Here is a 23,848-nt window from a genome sequence, read left to right on the forward strand (position 1 = left end):
AGGCAGCAGTGAGGAGGTGTGGCCAGAGGAAGGTGAGGACCAGGTGTGGGCAGGGCTGGGACACAGGGAAGAGGCCTGGCCAGGGCTCGTCCTAAACATGGCCCCATCTCGATTCAGGGCCTGGGCATCCACCAGGTCCTCTAGGCAGCAACCCGGGAGTCCTACAGAGTCCTTGCACCCCACCGATCGCCAGTCTCTAAATCTTGAACATCTCTCAAAACTTAACGCTCCTCCCACTCCCACCTTCACTGCTTTCCCACCGCCCTGACCTCCTGCCACTACTGCACACCAAGCTCCTTCCCGGTCTCCCCACCTCCAGCCTAGCCCCCACTCTTGGGTGCCTGGCGAAGGTCAGTCGCTAGGAGGCCCCATCTCACCAGAGGCTCCTTCAAGACTGTGCCCCGCAGGCCTGAGCGGGAAGGCGGGGTGCAGCCTGCCATACAGCACGTGGTCAGCAGGGCCCATGGACCAGCATCAGTGGGCCAGCAAGTCCCACGCCCCCAGATGTCCCAGCTGCTTACCTGTGGATAGTCTGTCCTGCAGGGGTGTGCTCCACCTCCAGTCCTGCCTGCCGAAGGACGTCGATGACTGTGTTGTTCCCCAGAAAGTGACCTGGAAAACAAGAGACAAAGTGGGCTCAGCCACATAGCAGGTCATCAGCAACTGGGGACAGCCTCAGGCCAACGACCTACACCAAAGTCAAGGGCAGGCCTCCCTGAAAGGCAGTATGGAGTAGCTGGAAAATGGGCTGGTGCCACCCTGTCTGGGTCCAAATCCTGGCTCTGCTGCTCATTGGTTGTACCACCCTGTGCCTCAGTTTCCCCATCTGTAGAGTGGGAATGCCTGCATTAGCAGTCTCTAGGGCTGTTGTGAGGACTCCGGGAACAGTGGCTGGCATGCAGCAATGGCTCACAGTGTTTATTTACTGTTGCATCACTGTGCCCCACACCATCGAACTGACCCCAGCCCTGGACTGTCCAGGCAGGGACAACCTCCAGTAGTCAGACAAGGTCCAGCTCTGAGGTCTATGGCTCATCCTTGTCAGTTCCACCAGCAACTTGAGGCTCCCTGCCTTAGCATGGGAATGGGGTTCTGTGTGGGCATGTCTATGTCCTCACCAGGCTCCATGGGGCAGAGACCGCATGGCTACTGCCCCACACGCGCTCAGTATGTGTTGGCTGGATCTAAGACTTCGAAGATTCATTTGTTCACCATCTATCCAACATTTATGGATCACACACTTGACCCAGGCCCTGGGGCGGGCCCTGAGGACACAATGAGGTGTAAGATTCTGGGGAAGGAGTAATGTGTGGGGCGCGGAGGGGGCTGGTCTCCATCTCACTCTCCACCCCTAACCATTCATTCAACAGACGTTTATGATGCGTTTGCTCTGTGGCCAGCCCTGGGCTAGACACTGAGAATATAGAAATGAATCATTTGGTCCACAGCCCCAGATGAGACCAGGCACGCCCTCTGGCTGGACGCAGGCTCGAGGTCTGAGAACACGGTGGAGGCTCTCCCAGGCTCCGGTTAGAGGAGGCCAGTCGCTGTTGGGAGTCAGCCCCGGGCAAGCCCCTCCTCCTCGCTGGGCCTGTCTCCCCACTCGTTCAATGCAGGCAGAGTGGTGGTGGCCCCTGCGCCCTCCCAGCCCGTGTCCTTCCCCCGAAGCCCCACTTCCACAGGCAGTTCACTCCCCTCCTGCTCACCATTCATCCCAGAACCTGGGGGGAATTCCTGCACTATTATTCTAATTGCCTGTGACGGGTGGTGACAGGTGGGAAGCTGGAAGGTCAGCATGTTGACAACCCCAGGGTGGTGGACGAGCTCTGGGGGAGTGGAGAGGCTCCGGCACAGAGGAAGTGAGGCTGGGAGTTCACAGTGGCTGGAACAGGGGGGTGAACCCCACAGCCCACTGCCGCTCAGCCCTGCACACCTCTGGGCTGGTTTCAAGACTCCCCACCAAGTCCCCCACCCAACAGTCTCTCGGTGAATTGTCACAGTCCCTGAAATCCCACCTCTGGATCACTGCAAAAAAAAAAAATCACAGGTCTGGGAATGGGAGACTTGGACTAGAACCCACCACACTCGCTCTGATACCTTGGGCGAACCCACCAAGAGCCTGTATGCTCTTGGTGTCTCTGTGTACAGGGCGGGATTGGGCTGCACCATGGGCTCCCCTCGCTCTCACATTCATGGGGAAGGCATTAGTTTGACTCCAGAGACCCTTATGAAATTGTACTCTCCCTCCCTCCCTCCTCCTCTCCCTCCCTCCCTCCCTCCTCCTCTCCCTCCTTTTCTCTACCTATTTATTGCATTTATCTGACGAACACCGATTGAGTGCATATCCAGTGCTGGATGGTGATGAACAGGTAGGGGCTTGTTCTAGGCACTCACGGTCTTGAGAATCAAGGTCTTTTGATCCAGGGTAAGTGCTATGCCGGGGGAAGCACACAAGGTGGTAAGCGTGCACAGGAGGCCGCTAATCTAACCTGGGGGCAGGGTGGACTCCCTGGAGGAGGCATCCCTAGCTGAGGGATGGGATCAGAGTTAACTAGGTGAGGATGAGAGTGGGGTGGCACAGGGTGGGGCGGGGCGTGTTCTAGGTAGGGGGAACAGCATCTGCAGAGACTGTGAGGTCAGTGAGGCTCACCTGGGGAGCCAGCTGCAGAAGACACACGGACAACGCCCTCGCAGCTCTGGCCCTGACCCAGTGCTGGCTGTAGAGGACGGAAGACCTAGGCTTCTGCCAAGGCTCTGAGTCTCCCGTACGTGATCCTGAGCAATCAGCTGCCCTGCTGCCAGCCTCAGTTTCCCTGTGTGTCAGATGGGCCTGGATCCCCGTGGCTGCCTCCCTGGGGAGGCTGTAAGGTCCCAACGAGGCAGGAGGAGTGAACGTCCTTTGGAAAAGCCCAGCATGCACACTTGAGTGAGGGGCTGAGCCGTCCCTGGCTGTGGCCACGGAGTCGACCCCACTCTTGCCTGCCCCCCGAACTGATCAGGCTGGAACTGGGCGTGGTGGCCTCCAGCGCACAGGCTGCAGGAACTCCCTGCCTACAGCTCTTGGAATGCACTCCTGGCAGCAAAGCAATTCCTTCCCTGCCTCCATGGAGACCCATTTAAAGACAGGGGCCTCCAGGCCCAGCAGTGGTCCACGCAGATTTCAAGAGCCGTAGGGAAAACAGGCCACCTCAGGCTATACCGGAGTAGCACGAATATTTACTGACGGCCGTGTGGCCGCTCTAAAAGGAGCATTCCTGGAGCTGGCAGAGGGGGCATTTGGAGGAGCCCAGGCCTTACAGGATGCTGGCGGGACCCTGAGCACTGCCTGACAACGTTTCAGTGTCTGGTCTGCACCCTGCCCGTTCCCTCAACCTCAGTGGTTCCAGGCCCTTACTGTGTATTTTAAGACCCTAAACAGAAGACTTCAGATACTTTGAGAAATGAGAAGCAATCAGCAATGATTTTTCCAAATTCCTATCCCCTCCTTCTCTAAGCCACACTGGCCTTCACCTCCTTCCCTCCAGGGTGGGGAGGTATCCGCCCCCTGCCAGGGGCAGCTCCTGCAGGAGGCCCCTCCCACGGGCTTCCTGCCCCAGGACTGTCCAGAGCAAGCCCTCACTTCCGAGACCAGGTTCCCATCGCGACCCCCTCTTTGCCCTCTTTGGGGCTTGTTTTCCTCAGGACCCCATGACACCGTTCTGTCCTGTTTTCTTCGTACTCCTCTCACGGCTCCCTCTCCGTCCTCCTCGCAGGTTCCCCTTTCCCTTGCCCGATGAATGTGGGTGTCCCTGGGAACCCTTTCCACAGCCTTCTTTTCTTCTCACTCTATTCACAATCCGTGGAATGTGAATCCATCCATTCATATGGCTTCAGTTACCACTCTGGACCTGCTGCCCCAGCCCAGACCCATTTGTCCAGCAGCCTCCTGGGCATCTCCACCCAACATCCTCCAGAGCCTCCCCCTCCCCTCCTGGATGTGTCTCAGCTGAGTTCCACCATCCAAGTCAGATGGGCGCGTCTCCACTCCTCCTTCCCTCTCCTCATCCTCATCCATTCGGTCACCAGAATACCCTGGATTTTACCTCCTAACCATGCTTGGCCCTGGCCCAGGTCACCATCACGTGCCTGAATCACTGCAGACAGCAGCCTCCTTGCTCTCTCCGGTTCACCCTCTTCACCATGGCTGGAATGAGCTCCCCACACCCTGGAGCTGCCTCTGTCAGAATGTGTCCCCAACAAGCCACTTGAGGGGAGACCAACAGCTTTTCGAGGGCAGGGGCCACGCCTGATCCAGCTTTGTCCCCAGGGCTAAGATCAAGTCTGGCACAGGGCGGTAGCTTCATGAATGTTTGTTGAATGAATGAATGACAGAATCTGTTACTCCCTGTCCTTGCCATGATCTCGTCTTATCCCCAGAAGACCTGAGCTTGAGGATCCCTTCCCCTCACAGCTGTGGCCCAGCCCCTTGGTGATCCCCCTGTAGATCCCACCAATCCCAGGAGCTTGGCTGTCAGAGCAGCCCCGCAGTCAGGGCCCAGTGCATGTCGTCCCCAGGGGCTGGCAGACAGGGCTTGGGCCTGCCTCCAACGTCACAAATCCCGAAAAAGGCACCACATCCATCCTGGAACCCGCAGGGAAGGTGTGGAAAATTTCCAAAGGGGCCCCTCGCCGTCACAGCTTAGCCTACATGGCTCGCCCAGGCTCCCGGCGTCTCCTGGCCACTGTTCAGCAGCTCCTTCCAGCATTGACAGCTGCTCTCTGGCCAGCTGTCTTCAGGAAGGAACATCCCATTTCATCTGCTGAGGCCTTGTGGACCAGGAGAGGAGGGAAGAGAGGGAGGACAGTGGGGGCGGGGCACACAGAGCCACAGAGTGGGAGAGAGGGACACACGGAGAGAGGCAGAGAAAGAAGAGACGCTCAGAGACAGACAGGGAGGGGGAGAGAGCTCCAGAACACAGGGAGACAGAGAGAAGAAAGAAGAGAGGAGGTGACAGGGGCTGGGAGACAGGCTGCAACAGACTCAGAGACACAGAGGCAACAGTAAGGAGAGAAGGAAAAGGAGAGATGTCGGGACAGAGAGAAAGAGATACAAGGAGACACAGATAGAGAGGGAAGGAGAGGAGGGAGAAAGAGGAGAGAGGAGAAAGAGAACCCAGAAACAAAAACAAAGGGCACGGGGGCTTCCCTGGTGGCGCAGTGGTTGAGAGTCCGCCTGCCGATGCAGGGGACACGTGTTCATGCCCCGGTCCGGGAAGATCCCACATGCCGCGGAGCGGCTGGGCCCATGAGCCATGGCCGCTGAGCCTGCGCGTCCGGAGCCTGTGCTCTGCAACGGGAGAGGCCACAACAGTGAGAGGCCCGCGTACCGCTAAAAAACCCAAAAAACAAAAAACAAAGGGCACGGAGGAGAGAGCCATACACCAAAGACACCAAGGAAGGCTTCCTGGAAGAGGGGCCCAGGAAGGGTGGATTCAAGCAGATATATTGGAGGGGGTAGAGTTGGGAAACAGACAAGGGGAGGAGCAAGGGCCTGGAGGAGGATTATAGGTTTGACAAATTGTAAGGCTGGTTTGGTGACTGTGTCCCCTGACCACGCAAGCCAGAGTGCCACTTAAGGGACATCATATACAGGCAGGGAAGGTGTCCTGATCTGAGTGGGCGGAGCCCCATGATGTAGTGCAGAGACAAAGGCTCCGCTTCTTCCAGGCACAAGCAGGCCTGTGCTAGGGTACAAGGCTCATCGGCTGGGCATAGCCCAACAGCCCCCACTTACCCTCCGACATGAAAGGCGGGGTAGGACAGAGCTAAGAATCCTGTCCCGAGGTTAGGACAGAAAACCTGGCTCGACAGCCAGCCAGCTGTGTAACCTCAGGCAGTCTCCTTCCCCTCTCCGTCCCAGTTTCCCTACAAAGGTCTCATGGGTCCTCCCACCTCTGTGATTCCATCATGTGATGACCTGAAGGCAAACTCCTCCTCAGTGAGTCTCCTGGGCACAAGATGCTTTTCAAATATGATTTCATTTCATCTTCACAAAAGCATTTCCAGGTACTGCCAGTTTGCAGATGAGGGAACTGGAGCTCAGCTAGAGGACGGGACTTGCTGAAGCTCACACAGCCGGTAAAAGGCAAAGCTTGGGCTTCCATCCAGAGATGTCCTAGTTGGCTGCATGGCCGGTACATCTACTCTGAAGTACTGGATGCTGCGAGCGATCCTGAGCTCACGTTCTGGGGGCAGCGAATCGTCAGAAACATGTGTCCCCTCCAGGTTTCACCAGATCAGAGAGGAGAGTGTGTGAGTATTCAGCTCGAAGAATATGCCAGTTAACAGGGCAATTTCAAGACAGTATTGGGGGGCTTAGTGGAGGGGAGGAGGGGAGAACCAGATGTTCCCACAAAAGCTCCAAAGTAACATGGGCTCCCCTTGGCCAGCACACATGTTTTCTCTCCAGTGAGTCCAATGGGTTTCCAGTTTTCTCTTCCTGGAAGAGGGAGTCCAAGCCCATATTTATGTTCCGTCTGAAATTAATGCAACGGGAACTATCAAATGTTACTCTCGCTGCCAGGATCAGCCGCCGGGTATCAAGCAACAGCCGTGTTTGTTTACCCGAGGAAGTGTGACAGGAGAGCTAGACAGATGGACAGGTGGATGGAGAATTGGGGGGTACCTCGGGGCTTCGAACCTCCCAAGGAGGGTCCGTCTGGGAAACTGGCAGAGCCGAGCTTTTGTTCTCCTGCTCTGCCGGCCAGGCAGGGCTGGACTGGGGCCTTTTCAGTTCAGCAAGGACTGAGATGATGTCTCCCCTGTACCCAGTTTTGTGCCAGGAGCTGAGACACATGGTCCCCACCCTGGAGGACATCACAGGGTGGAGGTGAGACAGACACACAAACAATTACAGGGCAGTGTGAGCTATGCAGTGAGGGAGGGACGCCGGGGCTACGGGGCTGAAGAGGAAGGGACAGGCCACAGACTAGGGGTCAGCCTCCTCCTTGGGCCCTGCCCTTGTCCTACAGTGAGGACATAAGTCCTGGGGGTTTTGAGGAACCTGTACCCTGGAGGGGTACAGGCCTGAAGCCGCAGAGCCTCCTCCACAAGCCTTCACTGGGACCTCCTACATGTCAGGCACGTGCCAAGCCCTGGGGACCCTGAGATAGGTTAGACGTGGGGCCGTTCCCTCCTGGGGTCTCTGGCAGCGACCACGCAGAGTGATTTGAGGTCAGTGTGAGGCACTGTGGGGAGAGCCCTGGAGACAGAGCCTGTGACGGCTTCTGTGAACTGCAGGGGGCAGTGCCCAGTGCAGGGCTCGCTGCGGTCACGGTTACCACTCTATAACACCCAGAGGCTCCTTTCCCAGAATGTCAGCACCCAGCACTCCAGGAGAGCACCGTGCTGGCCAACCATGCAGGCAGGGGCGGGGCCCAACGTCCTGAGTCTCACTGTGCCTTGGAGCTGAGACCGGCCGTGGGGGTCTCCCTGCAGGGTCCCAGCTGGGTCCTCAGAGGCCACCGGGCACCTCTGCCCCATCCCCTGGACAGCCCTGCTCTCGCCTGGGTGGGAGTCCTGTTCTTGGAGGACCATGGGCTCTGAAATAATACTGACAGCGCAAGAGCTCATGTGCGCCAGGCCTGAGCTGCACGTGCGCTGCCCACTGACGCCAGGCTCCTCTTAGAGGGACCCTGAGGGCCAAGAGAAGCCAAGTACCTGGTCAGCCCAGGCTCCTTCCTACGAGGACAAGCGCTGAGGTCCTCACGCAGGCAGTCAGGCTCTGAAGCCCGTGCCCTTCACCTAGGACACTCTCTCCTCCCCCTGCCTTCCCCACATGCCCAGCAAGAGTGCTGAGCCCTTAGCTGACATTCCAGGTGCCCTAGCTCACAGACAGAGGTCCAACCTGGTCCAGAGGGCAGGGCTGGCTCCAGTTAGGGACAAGCTAGCAGATGGGATGTTCCTCTGGCTGGCTGGATGCTCTGGGCTGAAACTGGAAGGGTGACTCTGGCCAAGGATCTCAGCCTGGAGCAGGCGTGCCAGCTGCCAGATGTGTACATGGTGGGGCGGCCGGGCCCTTTGAAACACCGTCGGAAAACTCTGAAACACTTCTGGATGCTGTGGCCTCATGTTCCAAAGTGGGGAGAATGGCAGGCCGTGGGCATTTGCCCGGGAGGAGAGAAAGTGGCTGGGCATGTGCTATTTGCTGGGTCCCTCGTTCTAAGGTTACCAGGGCCCTACATGGGCTGTGGCTGCTCTTCTGTGCTCAGCCATGAGCTCTGAGGAGTTTTTGTTCCTGAGGCCCCTGAGTGGAGAACCAGCGGGGGAAGGAGGTGGCTGGGGTCTTGCCCTGAGGACTGTAGGGATGAAGAGAGGAATTGGAAGGCAGCTGGACATGCATCAGGGAAATTTCAACCAACCAATTCTCACCTCCTCCAGGAAGTCTTCTCTGACCTACCCTCCCCTTCCTAGACTAGGAGATGACAAATGTGCTCAGCATGAGCGAGCTGTGATAGGGAAATCCTGCGGGACTATGGGATCCCAGAGAAGAGGTCACAGAAGGCCCAGGCAGGAGAAGGGAAGGTCATTCTCAGGAGAACAGAGGGCCCAAGTAGCAGCTGGATGGCTTTTTAGGGAGACAGGCATCAGAAAGAATGGCCTAATCAGTGTTGACCATTGTTCCACTCCAGTTCTAAGATTCTCTCACTTCTCATCTCCACCTTGATTTACCCATCTGCCAAATGGAATAATAAATACAATCCTGTCTCCCTCCAGGAGGCACTGAGGACGTGAAAGCCACGTAAGCTGATGGATATGGGTGCTCTTCAAGCAGGACGGTGCCCACTCTCCAAGGAGCAATTGCTGTTGTTATTCATTTTTAAATGTTACTGGTGTTCCGTGTGTCGGCTTCTATCTCGCCCTTCTCTCAAGCCTGGGTCTTCACCATGAGTCGACTTCTGTGTCCCAGCCCCACAGGAGTGTTCCTGGTTATGGGCCTGTGGCACTTCAGCTGGGGCTCAAGAGAGGCTGGCGCAGCCTGGAGGCTGGGTGTGCTGGATGGGCAGGTGCTCGGGGTAACAGCTACAGCAACTCTGTCTCCGATGCTCACACAGCCTGGCTTTTAACTCGTCAAATCCTGCTTTATGCTTGGACTTCTGCTTCCTGTGGGTGGGTGGTGTGGGGGACAGGTGGCAGCAGTCCTATGTGGAGGAATTTCCAGGCCCTAGCGGGCTCTTAGCTCCATTCTCTTCCCAAGGAATCCAAGAGAGACTGAAGCAAACTCTGCTAGAGGGTTAGAATTCTATGATGATGGAAGGCTGGAATATCAGAACCACACAGTCTTAGAACAACGGGCTGTTAGGGTCAAAGGACTTTGTAAGGTCAGAAGTTAGAATTACATTCAGGCTGTAGCACACTGGGGTTACAGAACATACCAGTGGCTCTCAGAGTCCAGAATGAATGGGCCCTGCAGGCTAACTGGTCTACCCTTGAGTCTGGCCTGTGTCTCCAACCCAGCTCAGCCAGCCCCCACATTATGCATTCTGTTCCAGATCTCAGGATGGCTGAACAAGTGAACACAACCTGAGAGCCCCTCTCCCTCCACCCCAGAGGCCTGGGACCCAAGAGATACCACGTGACTGAATGGAGTGAACTTGTTTCTGGGTGATTTGGTCTAATGTGTCTTTATAGAACATCTCCTGGGTGTTGGCAATTCTGCGGAGATATGGGCCTGCCCGGGAGGAGTTCACAATCAGTGGGATGCTTATTGAGCAGTGGGTGCTAGGAAGAAATCAGGAAAAGGCCTGGAGTGTAGATGCTTCTACCTTTACACCCTGGATGTCCAGTGTTGCTGTAGAAAATCTTACAAGCTGTGATTTGGGACTGCTGCAGGTTCACAGGCCCTCAGTCACCAATCAGTACGGTCTATGTTCCCAGCCATCAGAGCAGATATGGGGCAGGCATGTGGCCTAATCCAGGTCCACAGCAGACACCACTGATCGATCAGACCTCTTCTCTGCTGAGCTTCAATACGGTCTGGTCATCCTTTATATACCACACTCCAGGCCACCATACCAATCAATCACAGCTGGCCCATGATATGAAATCCATTTAACTTCCTGTCAGTGTCAGTTCTTGTGGCCAATCTCTCTTACATTTACATCAAATGTTCTCCTGTCTTCAAACCAAGAACCAGCTCCCAGGCCCCTCTTTCTCTGCACATGACTTCAACCTCTACTTTACAGAGTGGAGCTCTGATTAGAAGCCATCAGGTCACCTTTCCACCACCAAATTACCTTCCTGCCAGCCTTCTCCCTTCTCCAACTATAGGTGAGGAAGTGCCCTTTTCTATCCCAGGCCATATCCTCTATCTGAGCTCTGGCCCCCACCTTTCCTGCCTTCTTGGAAACTTGGGCTAGTCATTTCCCCCAATTTCTCTCCTGTATCATTGGCCTCACCCCTCCTGTTGTATGCTTTTCAGCATGTTTTAGGCTTGCTCGATTCTCTCCTATCTGAAGAGAAGGCGGGTGGGTGGGAGAAATAATACAGTTACCAACTTTTAATTTTGCCAAACAAGGGCTCTGAAAGCCCTGTTTGTCTCATATCACCACTATTTTCTTTTTAAAGAGAAAGATATTTAACTTCAAACACAGTAGAAGGAAGATAATTTCAGAATATAAGCCTGTAAATTTAATACACTTCATTAATAAAAAAATTCACCATGTTGTACTTATTTTTCTCAGTTATTTGTAGGCCAGAGGAAATCCGAGGATGCACTTAAGATCTCTGAGGACACGTAGGCTCAGCTTGTCAAACTCTATGGGCCTGGCAGTCTGGAATCAACCCTCCCCTAACCCTGGGCTGGTACACCCCTCCATGGCAGTGGCCTGGCTCCTTCCAGAACATCCAGGTTTGCACACTGGCCACAGTCACCTCCCAAGGAGGCGGGGCTTCCATCTGGGTCCCCAGCTGTCACCCAGGCCTGCTCAGAGTTGTCACACATGTCCACACCCCAACTGCCCTGGAACCTGCTGAATAACTTCCAGAAGAGGTCAAACAGCTCCTGAATACAGAAACAGCCCAAACGCTAAGGAGAGTACTCTTCTGTGGGATGTACCAGCTAAAAAGACACTCTCCTGCAAAATCGTCAACCTTTCTGGAAGTATACAGCAAGGGCACCATGTACGGGGGGAAATGGCCAGGACCAGGACCCAAGAGGCCAGGATTCAAGTTGAACGTCTGCCTGCAAGGCCTTGAGGAAGCCATTCATCTGCTCTGGGCCTTAGTTTTCATCTGCAAAATGAGTATAATAACCCCCTTCTCGTGGGCTTATTGTGAAGATCAGAGGTAATGTAATCTAAGAGCCTGGAATGGTGGCTGGCCCACAGGAGGGTCTCTATGATAAGGATCCCTCCACCACAGTAGAGAGTGTAATGCTATTATCTAAAGTACATCTAGCACAGTCTGATGAGGCAGGTGTATTATCCCCATTTTGCAGATGAGAGACTGAGGTCCTTGGAGGTGAAATGGCTTTCCCAAACTCTCTTAATTAACAGTGATGGAACCCGGCTTTATGCCCAGGCATCCTGACTGCAAAGCTCTGACCCTTTGCATCAAATCTCCCTGTAGAGCAGAGCAGAGGAGGGGCCAGTCAGCCTGCAGCACTGGGAATCCCAGTCTGTGCTTGTGGACTCTCAGGAAGGGGTTCTGGAGCAGGGGTGGGCTGGGGAAGGATCTGGATGGGCATGGGGGGTGGCCAGGCAGGTGGAGGCTCTTTCTCTCCCTCACCCTAGTGAGCCTGAGGCTGGTCTCAGGCTGGTAAAATGACAGAACCTCAGGCTATAGAATGACAGGATGGGCAAGGCCAGGCTGTGGGTGGCTGGGAGTCTTATAATCATATTTCTGTCCTAAGCTATTTCCTAGAGACATTCATGAAACTGGAGCTGAGAGACTGTTGCACGAACAGACACCCTCTGGGGGATGGCGAGCTGTATTTCCAGGGGCACAGACCCTCCCTCCCTCCCTCCCACAGTGCCTTCTTTGAGGGCCGGACAGGGGATGGGCAACGAGTCAGGCTGACTCAGGTCCCCAGTGCTCGGGGGTCTGGGAAGGCCTGAGTTGGAAAAGGCACCCAGACGGGAACGTGTGCCATGGAGCCTGTGCATCTGTAGGTTGCATGCTGCCGAAGAGTGCTGGGCCTGTCCCTGCATGTACGTCCTCAGACTGCCTTTGGATGTGGGACTCAGGAGCTATGTGGCCATAAGGACACAGCAAGGCAGGCATGGACTTCTGTCACCACGAGTTGTGTGTGGACATGTCCCATGCTGACACACTGTTACAGGTTCTCTCAGCTGGCTCCCTGACCGCACGTGAGAACAGAGCCCCTGGCCACAGCTCTGGGCCCCGGGGACCAGTCCTGGCTCTGTCCCCAACTCGCCATGAGCTTCACCCACGTCCTGGCGTCTGTGGAACTCAGTCTGCCCATGGCTATGATGAGGTGGGCAGGCTCGAGCTTGGAGGCTGAGTCCAGCTTTGAAATGCTCAGGTCGAGGGTAGATGTGCAGCACCGAGCAGGCCTGCTCCAGGTGTTGCTGAGCCAGAAGTGGCAGCTGCTGGCAGGACATGCCCACAGCCCCGGGCCTGTTGCCATAGGACAGATGGTCTCTAAGAGCCAAGGTGGGGCTCCCATTGCCCTCACTTTACTGCTGGGCTGCTCTAAGCTCTCCAGGCCAGGAGACCAGGATTGGAGGATCTGGTCAACATTCATTCATCTGTTCCTTCCTTCACTCATTCATTCTTTCATACCTTCACTGAGCTCGAAACATATTACACATGACTGAAAAACACAGGCATGATGAAGTGAAGCCTGCCTTCCTGGAGCTCAGGACGCTGGCAGGAGACAGAGCCAGCACCCTGCACTGGCTCCACCATGGGGAGCAGCCTGGAAGTGGGGAGAGGACCAGGAGGCTGGAGCTGATGGAGGCTTTGGACCAGGACAGTGGCAGTGGGGATGGACAGAGTAGACAGTGGTGAGGTCTTTTTGGTGGTCTGTCAAAAAAACCGACCAGGCCCGTGTTCTCCGACTGCCAGCAATGGCGTGTCTGGGCACCACGCTCCAGCGCCATCCATTTTCAGGGCTAGTTGATTCGGCAGAACCTCCAGAACGAACATGATCCTGCCAACATCTTGATTTCAGCCCAGTGAAATCCATTTTGGAGTTTTGAGCTCCAGGACGCCGTGTGGCTGACAGGGTCTTGGTGCTCCGGCCTGGTGTCAGAGCTGAGCCTCTGAGGTGGGAGAGCCGAGTTCAGGACATTGGACCACCAGAGACCTCCCGGCCCCACATAATATTAATCTGTGAGAGCTCTCCCAGAGATCTCTGTCTCAACGCTAAGACCCAGCTCCATCCAACGTCCAGCAAACTACCAGTGCTGGACGCCCCATGCCAAACAACTAGTAAGACAGGGACACAACCCCACCCATTAGCAGAGAGGCTGCCTAAAATCATAATAAGTTCACAGACACCCCAAAACACACCACCGGACGTGACCCTGCCCACCAGAGAGACAAGATCCAGCCCCACCCACCAGAACACAGGCACCAGTCTCCCCCCACCAGGAAGCCTACACAAGCCACTGAACCAACCTCACCCACTGGGGTAGACACCAAAAACAACAGGAACTATGGACCTGCAGCCTGTGAAAAGGAGACCCCAAGCACAGTAAGTTAAGCAAAATGAGAAGACAGAGAAATATACAGCAGATGAAGGAGCAATGTAAAAACCTACCAGACCAAACAAATGAAGAGGAAATAGGCAGTCTACCTGAAAAAGAATTCAGAATAATGATAGTAAAGATGATCCAAAATCTTGGAAATAGAACAGAGAAAATACAAGAAACATTTAACAAGGCCCTAGAACTAAAGAGTAAACAAACAATTATGAACAACATAATAAATGAAATTAAAAATTCTCTAGAAGGAATCAATAGCAGAATAACTGAGGCAGAAGAACGGATAAGTGACCTGGAAAATAAAATCGTGGAAGTAACTACTGCTGAGCAGAATAAAGAAAAAAGAATGAAAAGAATTGAGGACAGTCTCAGAGACCTCTGGGACAACATTAAACGCACCAACATTGAATTATAGGGGTCCCAGAAGCAGGGGTCTGAGAAAACATTTGAAGAGATTATAGTTGAAAACTTCCCTAACATGGGAAAGGAAATAGTCAATCAAGCCCTGGAAGTGCAGAGAATCCCATACAGGATAAATCCAAGGAGAAACACACCAAGACACATAAAAATCAAACTATCAAAAATTAAATACAAAGAAAAAATATTGGAAGCAGCAAGGGAAAAGCAACCAATAACATACAAGGGAACCCCTGTGAGGATAACAGCTGATCTTTCAGCAGAAACTCTGCAAGTTAGAAGGGACTGGCAGGACATATTTAAAGTGATGAAAGGGAAAAACCTACAACCAAGATTACTCTACTCAGCAAGGATCTCATTCAGTTTTTTTTTTTTTTTTTTTGCGTTACGTGGGCCTCTCATTGCCGCGGCCTCTCCCACCATGGAGCACAGGCTCCGGATGCTCAGGCCCAGCAGCCATGGCCCACAGACCCAGCTGCTCCGCGGCACGCGGGATCTCCCTGGACCGGGGCACGAACCTGCGACCCCTGCATCGGCAGGCGGACTCTCAATCACTGCGCCACTTGGGAAGCCCTCTCATTCAGATTTGACGAAGAAATTAAAACCTTTACAGACAGGCAAAAGCTAAGAGAACTCAGCACCACCAAACCAGCTTTACAACAAATGCTAAAGGAACTTCTCTAGGGGGGAAACACAAGAGAAGGAAAAGACCTACAAAAACAAACCCAAAACAATTAAGAAAATGGTAACAGGAATATACATATCAATAATTACCTTAAATGTAAATGGATTAAAGCTCCAACCAAAAGACATAGACTGGCTGAATGGATATAAAAACAAGACCCATATATATGCTGTCTACAAGAGACCCACTTCAGACCTAGGGACACATACAGCCTGAAAGCGAGGGGTTGAAGAAAGATATTCCATGCAAATGGAAATCAAAAGAAAGCTGGAGTAGCAATTCTAATATCAGACAAAATAGACTTTAACATAAAGACTATTACAAGAGACAAAGAAGGACACTACATAATGATCAAGGGATCAATCCAAGAAGAAGGTATAACAACTGTAAATAATTATGCACCCAACACAGGAGCACCTCAGTACGTAAGGCAAATGTTAACAGCCATAAAAGGGGAAATTGACAGTAGCACAATAATAGTAGGGGACTTTAACACCCCACTTTCACCAACAGACAGATAATGCAAAATGAAAATAAATAAGGAAACACAAGATTTAAATGACACATTAAACAAGATGGACTTAATTGATATTTATAGGACATTCCATCCAAAAACAACAGAATACACTTTCTTCTCAAGTGCTCATGGAACATTCTCCAGGATAGATCATATCTTGGGTCACAAATCAAGCCTTGGTAAATTTAAGAAAATTGAAATCATATAAGGTATCTTTTCCAACCACAATGCTGTGAGACTAGATATCAAATACTGGGGAAAAAAACTGTAAAAAATACAAACACAAGGAAGCTAAATAATATGATACTAAACAACCAAGAAATCACTGAAGAAATCAAAGAGGAAACCAAAACATACCTAGAAATAAATGACAATGAAAACATGATGACCCAACACCTATGGGATGCAGCAAAAGCAGTTCCAAGAGGGAAGTTTATAGCAATATAATCCCACCTTAAGAAACAAGAAAAATCTCAAAAAAACAACCTAACCTTATACCTAAAGCAATTAGAGAAAGAAAAACCAAAAAACCCCCAAAGTTAGAAGAAGGAAAGACATCATAAAGATCAAATCAGAAATAAATGAAAAAGAAATGAAGGAAACAATAGCAAAGATAAATAAAACCAAAAGTTGGTTCTCTGAGAAGACAAAAAAAAATTCATAAACCATTAGCCAGACTCAGCAGGAAAAAAAGGGAGAAGACTCAAAACAACAGAAATAGAAATGAAAAAGGAGAAGTAACAACTGACACTGCAGAAATACAAAGGATCATGAGAGATTACTACAAGCAATTATATGCCAATAAAATGGACAACCTGGAAGTAATGGACCAATTCTTAGAAAAGCACAACCTTCCGAGATTGAACCAGAATGTAATAGAAAATATAAACAGACCAATCACAAGCACTGAAATTGAAACTGTGATTAAAAACCTTCCAATAGGGGCTTCCCTGGTGGCGCAGTGGTTGAGAGTCCGCCTGCCGATGCAGGGGACACGAGCTCATGTCCCGGTCCGGGAAGATCCCACATGCCACAGAGTGGCTAGGCCCGTGAGCCATGGCCACTAAGCCTGTGCGTCTGGCGCCTGTGCTCCACAATGGGAGAGGCCACAACAGTGAGAGGCCCGCGTACCACAAAAAAAATCTTCCAACAAACAAAAGCCCAGGACCAGATAGCTTCACAGGCAAATTCTATCAAACATTTAGAGAAGAGCTAACACCTATCCTTCTTCTAAAATATAGCAGAGAGAGGAACACTCCCAAACTCATTCTACGAGGCCACCATCGCCCTGATACCAAAACCAGATGAAGATGTCACAAAAAAAGAAAATTACAGGCCAATATCACTGATGGACACAGATGCAAAAATTCTCAACAAACTGCTAGCAAACAGAAGGCAACAGCACATTAAAAGGATCATACACCATGATAAAAAAAAAAAACAGAAAAAAAAAACACCAAAACTGACCAGGAATCAGCTGGATTTCAGAGATGGGGAAGAAAGTGGAGGTGGTAGGAAGCCTGCGTGCTGGCCTGGTGCCTGAGTGGACATTTGTGCTGCAGTGCACTTGGGGTTTCAGTGTCAGTGGTTGCCTGGGCCATTGTGATTTTCGTCTCTAGGCTCTCCTGTTTCCACACCCACAGGAAGAAGCAGGTATTAGCTACCCTCAGCCCCTGGGTGACTGGTCCTGAGCCCTGCAGCAGGTGGGGCAGGTAGAGCATGCAGAATGCTGGATCCCTTACTGGCCTCTCTCAGTGACCGGGCTCTCTAGGGGCTCACATTAGAGGAGGAGCCTGAGGGCTAGTTGAGTTCCCAGTGGTGCCCCTTTTGTGGTCCGCTGTGGGCCGGTTTAGCACAGGATACACTGCCCAGATGCCCATAGGAGGGAGGGCTGGGGAGCCTGCTGGGATGGAGAGTGAGGGAGAGTGCGTGTTGGGGAGCACTTGCTTTCCTGCATGGTCTCCAGATCTGTTCTGACTCATGCCAGGTCCCCAGCAGGTGTCCTGCAGTCGAAGTCCTGCTTCTACTGGCTCCTTCAGGCAGCCCCTCCCACCGCTACAGGAACCCCACTCTTCTCAGAAATCTGTTTGAAGAGCTCCTAGCATCACAGATGGCCCAAGTGAGTCCTGGGTCTTTCTGCTCAGATGAGTGAAGTGAGGCTGCCAAGAGGGGAGGGAAGAGGCCACATCAGGCCGTGGCACAGCTGCAACGTGAGCCCAGAAGTCTCCGTCCAGCTGCAGGTGTGGTCTTATAGAGGCTGTCCCAGAGGTCCCGTATTTCTGAGGCCCTCCCATACGCCTCTGCCGTGCTGAGAGCTGAAGGGGAGGGAAGACAGGTGCAGACACACACAAACCCTGAAGTATTTGGGGTTGAACAGTGGGGGGTGGGTGAGGCAGACCTCCAGCAGTGGACACGCCCTGTTATGAATCAGGATGTCCATACAGGCCCTTCTGCGTTAGACAGGCTGCTCGGCTTGATCCAACTCAGCCTGACGCAGGCAGCCAGCGTGTGGGTAGCGGGGCAGGGAAGGGAGGGGAGAGAGAGGACAGCGCCAGTGAGCACAACGCCCACGAGTGCGACGCCCGCCAGCCACCTCAAGGTGAATTCGTTCAGCCCAAATTGCAAGCAATGTGAGCAAGAAATACGTTTGTCATTGTAGCACCGGAGCAAAAGCCAATAAATAAAGGAGGCAAATGCAGTATCTTGGTCCCAAGGTGGACAGCACTGTCATCAGGAGAGACAGCCACGGAGAGAGGAAGACAGTGAGGGAGAAGAAGCAGGAGAGGGACAGGGAGAGAGAGACGCTGAGCAAGTCCTGTAGCTGTACCTGCGTGTCTGGACTTCCCAGAGCCCCAGAAGGAGCGTCAAGGTCACGGTCCATATGGTGGTGATAAAATTGGTATTAATCGTCGTCATCATAATGCTGCCGATCGTCGTGGCTGCCATTTTGAGTTGCAACTATGTGGTGCTAATCTTTGCAACTATTCTACAAGGTAGGTCTTTTCAATTCATCACATAATTATTGCTATCACTGCCCATTCATAGAAGAGGGACTTGAGCCCTTGAGAAGGTCCCCTCCGAAGCCATGCAGTCTGGAGGCGGTTGGGCTGGGATTTAGAGCCAGGGCTGTGGGATGTCAGAGCTGCCTTCTCCCCACTGGGCCACGTGGCCCTCACTGACTTGGCCTTGGCTCTGAGGGGTGGGCCCAAGCCTGGGCTGGACGCTGGGAGCTGGCTTCAGTTCTGGGCTCTCAGCATGGCCTCCTGGGGCATGAAGGAGCCACAGAAGTTATCCTGGTTTTGGCAGTGGTCACTGCCCTTGTCCATGGGGACTGTCACAAAAGAACCCTTGACCAGAAGCAGGGGACCTGCTTTGGATCCCAGCTCTGCTGAACACTGTGCGGCTTTTCCTGCTCATTCGGGGCCTCAACTTTTCCCTTTATGAAGCAGAGGTCAGGAGAGGGTCCAGCAACCCTCCCAGCCCTCAAGGATTTGGCAAACAATCCCTTCCCCACTCCGGTCCAAACCTGCTCCGAAGGCAAAGAAGCAGATCTTGTCTTCGTTCTCCTGCAGAAGAGTCATGACCCTCTTCCCCATCCGCTCATTCCTCTTGTAGATGAGCTCCTGGCGGAAGTAGCTGTCGATCTCCTGGGCGGTGACCTGCTCGTGCGGCGGAAGGGTGGTGTTGATAAAGTTGGGTAGCTGTAAAGGCAAGACAGAGACCGCTGCCTTCAGTTCTTCCTGGAGCAGAGTGGCTTTCAATAAACACACGCAGCCCAGTGTGGGGCTGGGTAACTTACCTTTATTCAGGTAATTGATGCTTTTCATCAGTTCCCAGATGCTTCGAGATGACTGTTGTTATCCCAGTTTCACAAATAAAGAAAGAAGAGCGAAAGATCCAGAGATAGGTGGAGAGCCACACAGCTAACTAAATGGCAGAGCCAGGCTGGAGCCCTTGGACGCCACCCTCACACACGTATCACTCCCGCGTCTCTGCCTTGTTGAACCTCGGCTTCCGGACACAGAGGTCCTGGGAGGCTCTCACTGTAGCACTGACCCTGTCACTGGCACGTACAGGGAATCTGGTTCAGCAAGCAGGTGTGGAGGGTCTGCCTGGTGTAGCGAAAAGGCTGACCTGGGCTTCAGGCCCTGTTCTGATGCTGTGTGACTTTGGCCAAGTTACTTAACTTTTCTGAGTCCAGGTTTCCTCATTTATAAGTTGGGGCTGATGGTATTGCGGGGGATTGTATGAGATGATGGGTGTTGTCGTGGACACCTTTCAGCCCACCCCACCCTACAGAGGTCAGAGGAGGGGTCATAAACTTTGGTTCTCCCAGGGTATCAGCCCTGGTTGGCCACCACTATCTCTGCATCCCCAGCTCCACCGCTGCTCAGGACGTAATCCAAACCCTCCATCCCTTCTTGAAAATTTCAACTCCAGGACCAAGGCTTCCTTCCATAACAATGGTTTGTTCAACAACCTGGCTTGGAGCTATCCATGTTTCCCAGCTCTCGGCCCCATGTCCACACTCAGCCACATGGCCTGGGGCCAGCATTTCTGACGTGTCCTTGAACGAGGCAGAGAGCTCCCTGAGTTCCGGGACAGCACCTCTGTCATTCCTGGGCCCCTGCTGCCTGGCACAAAGTAGGTGCCCAGCACAGGTTTCTGGAGCCTTGAACATAAAGATGTGCCATCCCTCCTCACCACATCGCCTCCTCCTGTTCTTCCGTTCCCGACATGTTGCCTCTCTAACCTGCTCCAGTGTTGTGGCCTTCAGCATGTGGGTGGGGTGGGAGAGGAAGCCATGGACCACTGAGGACCCTGAGGCCATGCGTAAGAATACCTGCTCTTTCCCCACAATGCACCAGTGTGATTCTAACCTCCAAGCCCTTGCTCACAAGGGGTGCCCCCTTCATCACTCTGTCTTCACCAACCCAGGCCCAAAGCACAGGACACAAGGCCTAGCTGACTTCTGAACTGGCCAGATGGAGAGTCTAGCACGAGGAGACTAATTTCCTGCCGGTTTTAGCCCAGCCACATGGATTCTAGAGCCACTGACGAGTTGTCAGCCCTCCTTCTGAGGAAAACGGAGGCATCAAAGGAGGCTGAACCCAGAGGGATTCTGGGGAGGTTGGGACATCTGCCTCTGCTATCTGTTGGCCAAGGACCAGGGCATTCCCTGAGTGAGAGGGGCTTCTCTGCCTGAAAGCCCGGATACGCTGTTCTGGGAGGAGCAAGACATTGATATGACTGGTACGCCCTAAACTTGAGCAGTGCACAACCTAGATAGCTGTATGCAGCAGCTCTGCCAGTGCCCAATCAGGGCCAGCACAGAGTTGGTGCTTGGGGACTGTTTGGCAAATGGATATATGAAGGAACAGAGTTCTTACTCCCTCCCCTAACCATGGAGGGGATGCTTGGCAGCCCTGATAAAACAGGCCACACTTGGACTTGATGCCACTATAGGAAACACTGCAGGCTTCTGAGTGCGGGAGGAGCACAAGAGAGGCTGTGACTCAGAAGGGTTATTTCTGGAAACCTGGCCCTCGCAGGCTTCCCTCCATTCCTTGGGTATGGAAGAGAACGTGGGACGATGTTGCACTGACAAATTTTTGTTCAATGAGTGGATGCACGGATGAATGGATGGGCTTGCAGGCAGCAGCTCTGGAGGTTGTGAATGTGAGTCCTGAACAGCTGGGTCAGCTCGGGTTGGAATCCTTCTTTTGCCACTTACCAGCTGGGTGGCCTCTGTAACTCACAAGTTACTTGGCCTCTCTGAGACTCAGTTTCCAAATTGGTCATATAGGGGCTATATATATTGCTATAGGAATTAAACAAGATCAGTTTTGGAAAGTGCTTAACACAGCGCATGGCACAAAGGAAGTCTTGACTAAACGTCAGCTTTGTACAACTAGCCTGGAGGATGCAGCTGGCTGAATCATTTTTCCCTCTGATGGCAGGGGTACAGTGAAGGGTGGCCTTGGACAGGGGATAGAGATGGAGATGACAGAGAGGTGGCCTTCAGAACCATCAGAAAGCCTGAAGGAAGCATTCTGCTTCCCTTCCCCTCTTCCAAGGGTTCAGGCAGAGGCCTTCTCCCTGTGATGTGTCCAGCCCGCCCTCCTCAGTTCCCTGACCCTGAGTGTGCATTTGTGGAGGATGAACCTCCATTCAATCTGTAGGGAGCTTGAAAAAAACAAAAGAAAAAAGAACAAGAACTAGAAAGATCCATGTCAAAGCCACAAAGAAGCTGGGCTAGCCACTGGGTTCCGTGGGCTGTCCTGCAGCTGGCTGACATTCTCTGCATGTTTCACGCTGATGGGTCCTGGCTCCATGCCAAGGATGAGGCCTGGCTGGATGGAAGCAAATTAATGATGTGACTAGACTTGTTGGGGGTCTTAAATCTCTTGCAACAAGTTCAAGTGCAGGATGTATGATAACATTTTAAAGAGGACACGTCGGGTCCCCAGGACCCTAAAGTGATAGTTCCAAGATGGAGTGATGGGAAGATGGGCCAGGCAGAGCTGCAGTGGGGCTGTGAGGCTCCCCTGACCCCCGACTAGGACTGGGTCAGGTCTAGTGGTCAAGAGCTCAGGTCTGCTGATGTCACAACCTCAATGTCCTCACCCCTTCTCTTTATCCTGTCCATCCAACAGACACCTTCTGAGAACTTCCATGGGTCCAGCCCTGTGTCCAGCTAGGAGGCCACAGATAACCCTCAGACAGGGTCTGCTGCCCTGGATGAGGCTCACAGCCAGTGGGGATCAGGACACTGGGGCACACGTGTTTTAGAGGGCAGTGAGGGATGTGGGAGCCTGGAGGAGGCCGCTAATAGGGTGACAGCGTGTCTTGGTTTGTTCAAGACAATCCAGGTTCATGGCTATGGTAGATCGCTGCATGCCTGTTAATTATTCTGACTCGATTACATTTGACCTTTTACTCTCAATAGTGTCTGAGTGTGGACAATAAATATATGTATTTCTATTCTACACCTAACACAGGCTGGGGGCTCAGGGAAGTCTTCCGAGGGGAGGGCCCTTGGGTCACCCTGCTGATTTGGGGGCACTGACAGTGTAGTGACCGGAGAGCTGCAGGAGGCCAGGGCCTCAGCCATTTCTGAAGGTGACATGGAGGGGGGATGAGGTGAAGCCGACCAAGGGTGAGGTGTGCCTGGCCCCTGTCCGCCAGTATGATCATCCTGGGCCCTGCATCTGTCCAGCCCCGGCCTCCAGAGGCCGCTCCAGCAGCCTCGTCACTGCAGCCAGAGGCATCTTTATGACCACGTCCCTGGCTGGCTTAAACACCCCAGGGTGTCGGCCCCTCAGTGAACATTCTCACCCCCATATGGTCTGCCGTCTGCTTTGCAGATCATTCCCCAGGACCTCCCACTTTCCTGTGCCCCTGCCACGCAGCTCGCTCTGCCTGCCAGCCCCTGGCTTTGCCCACACCTGGCCAGACTCTACTCTCAAGCCTGGTCCAATACCACCTTCACCAGCAGCCCTCCCCAGCTGCAGGCGGTGACCGCCCCCTCCAGCCCCTGTGACGTCGAGACCTCCAGCAGCAGACCCCTTCTCTGCTAGCACGCGGGCACTGGATTTAGCCTTGCTGCCCTGACACTAGGCTTGTCTGTGTCTGGGGGCGGGGCTGCCTAGTCCCTCCCTTGAGGGCTAGACTCGGCCTGTGCAACCCTGGGTTGCTATTCTAACCTGGGTGGGCCAATCTACCTGTGCCCTCTGCTCTACTTCAAGTACAGGCACTGCCGGGAGACCCCCGACGTAGTTCACCTGTCAGAGACACGCCAGTGGTTCTGGACACCGTGCAAAGAAAATCTGAACTTGTCATCCCCCAGGGACCCCTTTCTTCCCTCTCTCAGCTTAGTGTCCTGCCCTCCGTGGCCAGGGCCCTGTCCGGCACACCACTCTCCCCAGCCTGGCCATTTCACGGCCAGGCCATCCTGAGTGGTGACCGGGTAGCCCTCAGGCACACAGCTCCCTGGCTGCTCAGGGCTCGCCAGCCTCTGCCCAGTGGAGGATGCAGTGCTAGGCTCTGCCACAGGGTGGGTGGATGGCTGGTGAAACGCCTGTGAGCCTCGTGCTGCCAGGGTTCTCCTCCCCCTCTCCTCTACCAGAGAGAGTCAGGGCACCCAGAATCTCAGCCTGCTGTGCAGGGCCTCCGCACCCTTCCTCTCCCTCACTCTCCACACCGCACCGAGCACGGCACACGCCTGCGTTTGCCCGTGCAGCCTCGCTCACTGATGCTCGCTCTGTGCCACGCCCTGCACTGGGCAGCGTGACGAGAGTGGACAGCTCACCCTTGCTCTCGAGGAGCTTGGGGTCTAGCGGGGTCCCTGGCTATGCCTCCAGCCCAAACTCTCAGCCCTCCTCCTGCTGTCTCTGGCCTCCAGCTCGTCTGCGTGGTTTCCTCTGCTGGAATGTTCTTCTGCCTCCTGTCTGTGGCCAATTCAGGCTCTTCTCTGACCTCTCTTATTTCAGGAATCTTTCCTTCTCGCTCCAGCCCTGC

The 23,848-nt window shown here is 53.5% G+C and overlaps 1 protein-coding gene across 2 annotated transcripts in view; it reads right to left on the reverse strand.

The window, feature by feature from the left end:
• TRABD2B (TraB domain containing 2B) overlaps window positions 1-23,848 on the reverse strand; it is a 215,801-nt gene that overhangs the window by 11,834 nt on the left and 180,119 nt on the right. For both annotated transcript variants that reach the window (XM_024739295.1, XM_024739294.1), the window contains 2 exons: window positions 18,855-19,029; window positions 522-612 (listed from right to left, as the gene is read on the reverse strand). In XM_024739295.1, coding sequence (XP_024595063.1) covers window positions 522-612; window positions 18,855-19,029 — 266 coding nt within the window. The remainder of the gene's footprint in view (window positions 1-521; window positions 613-18,854; window positions 19,030-23,848) is intronic.

This window comes from Neophocaena asiaeorientalis, unplaced genomic scaffold, assembly GCF_003031525.2.
Source record: "Neophocaena asiaeorientalis asiaeorientalis breed wild unplaced genomic scaffold, Neophocaena_asiaeorientalis_V1.1 scaffold138, whole genome shotgun sequence".
NCBI classification, from domain to species: domain Eukaryota; kingdom Metazoa; phylum Chordata; class Mammalia; order Artiodactyla; family Phocoenidae; genus Neophocaena; species Neophocaena asiaeorientalis.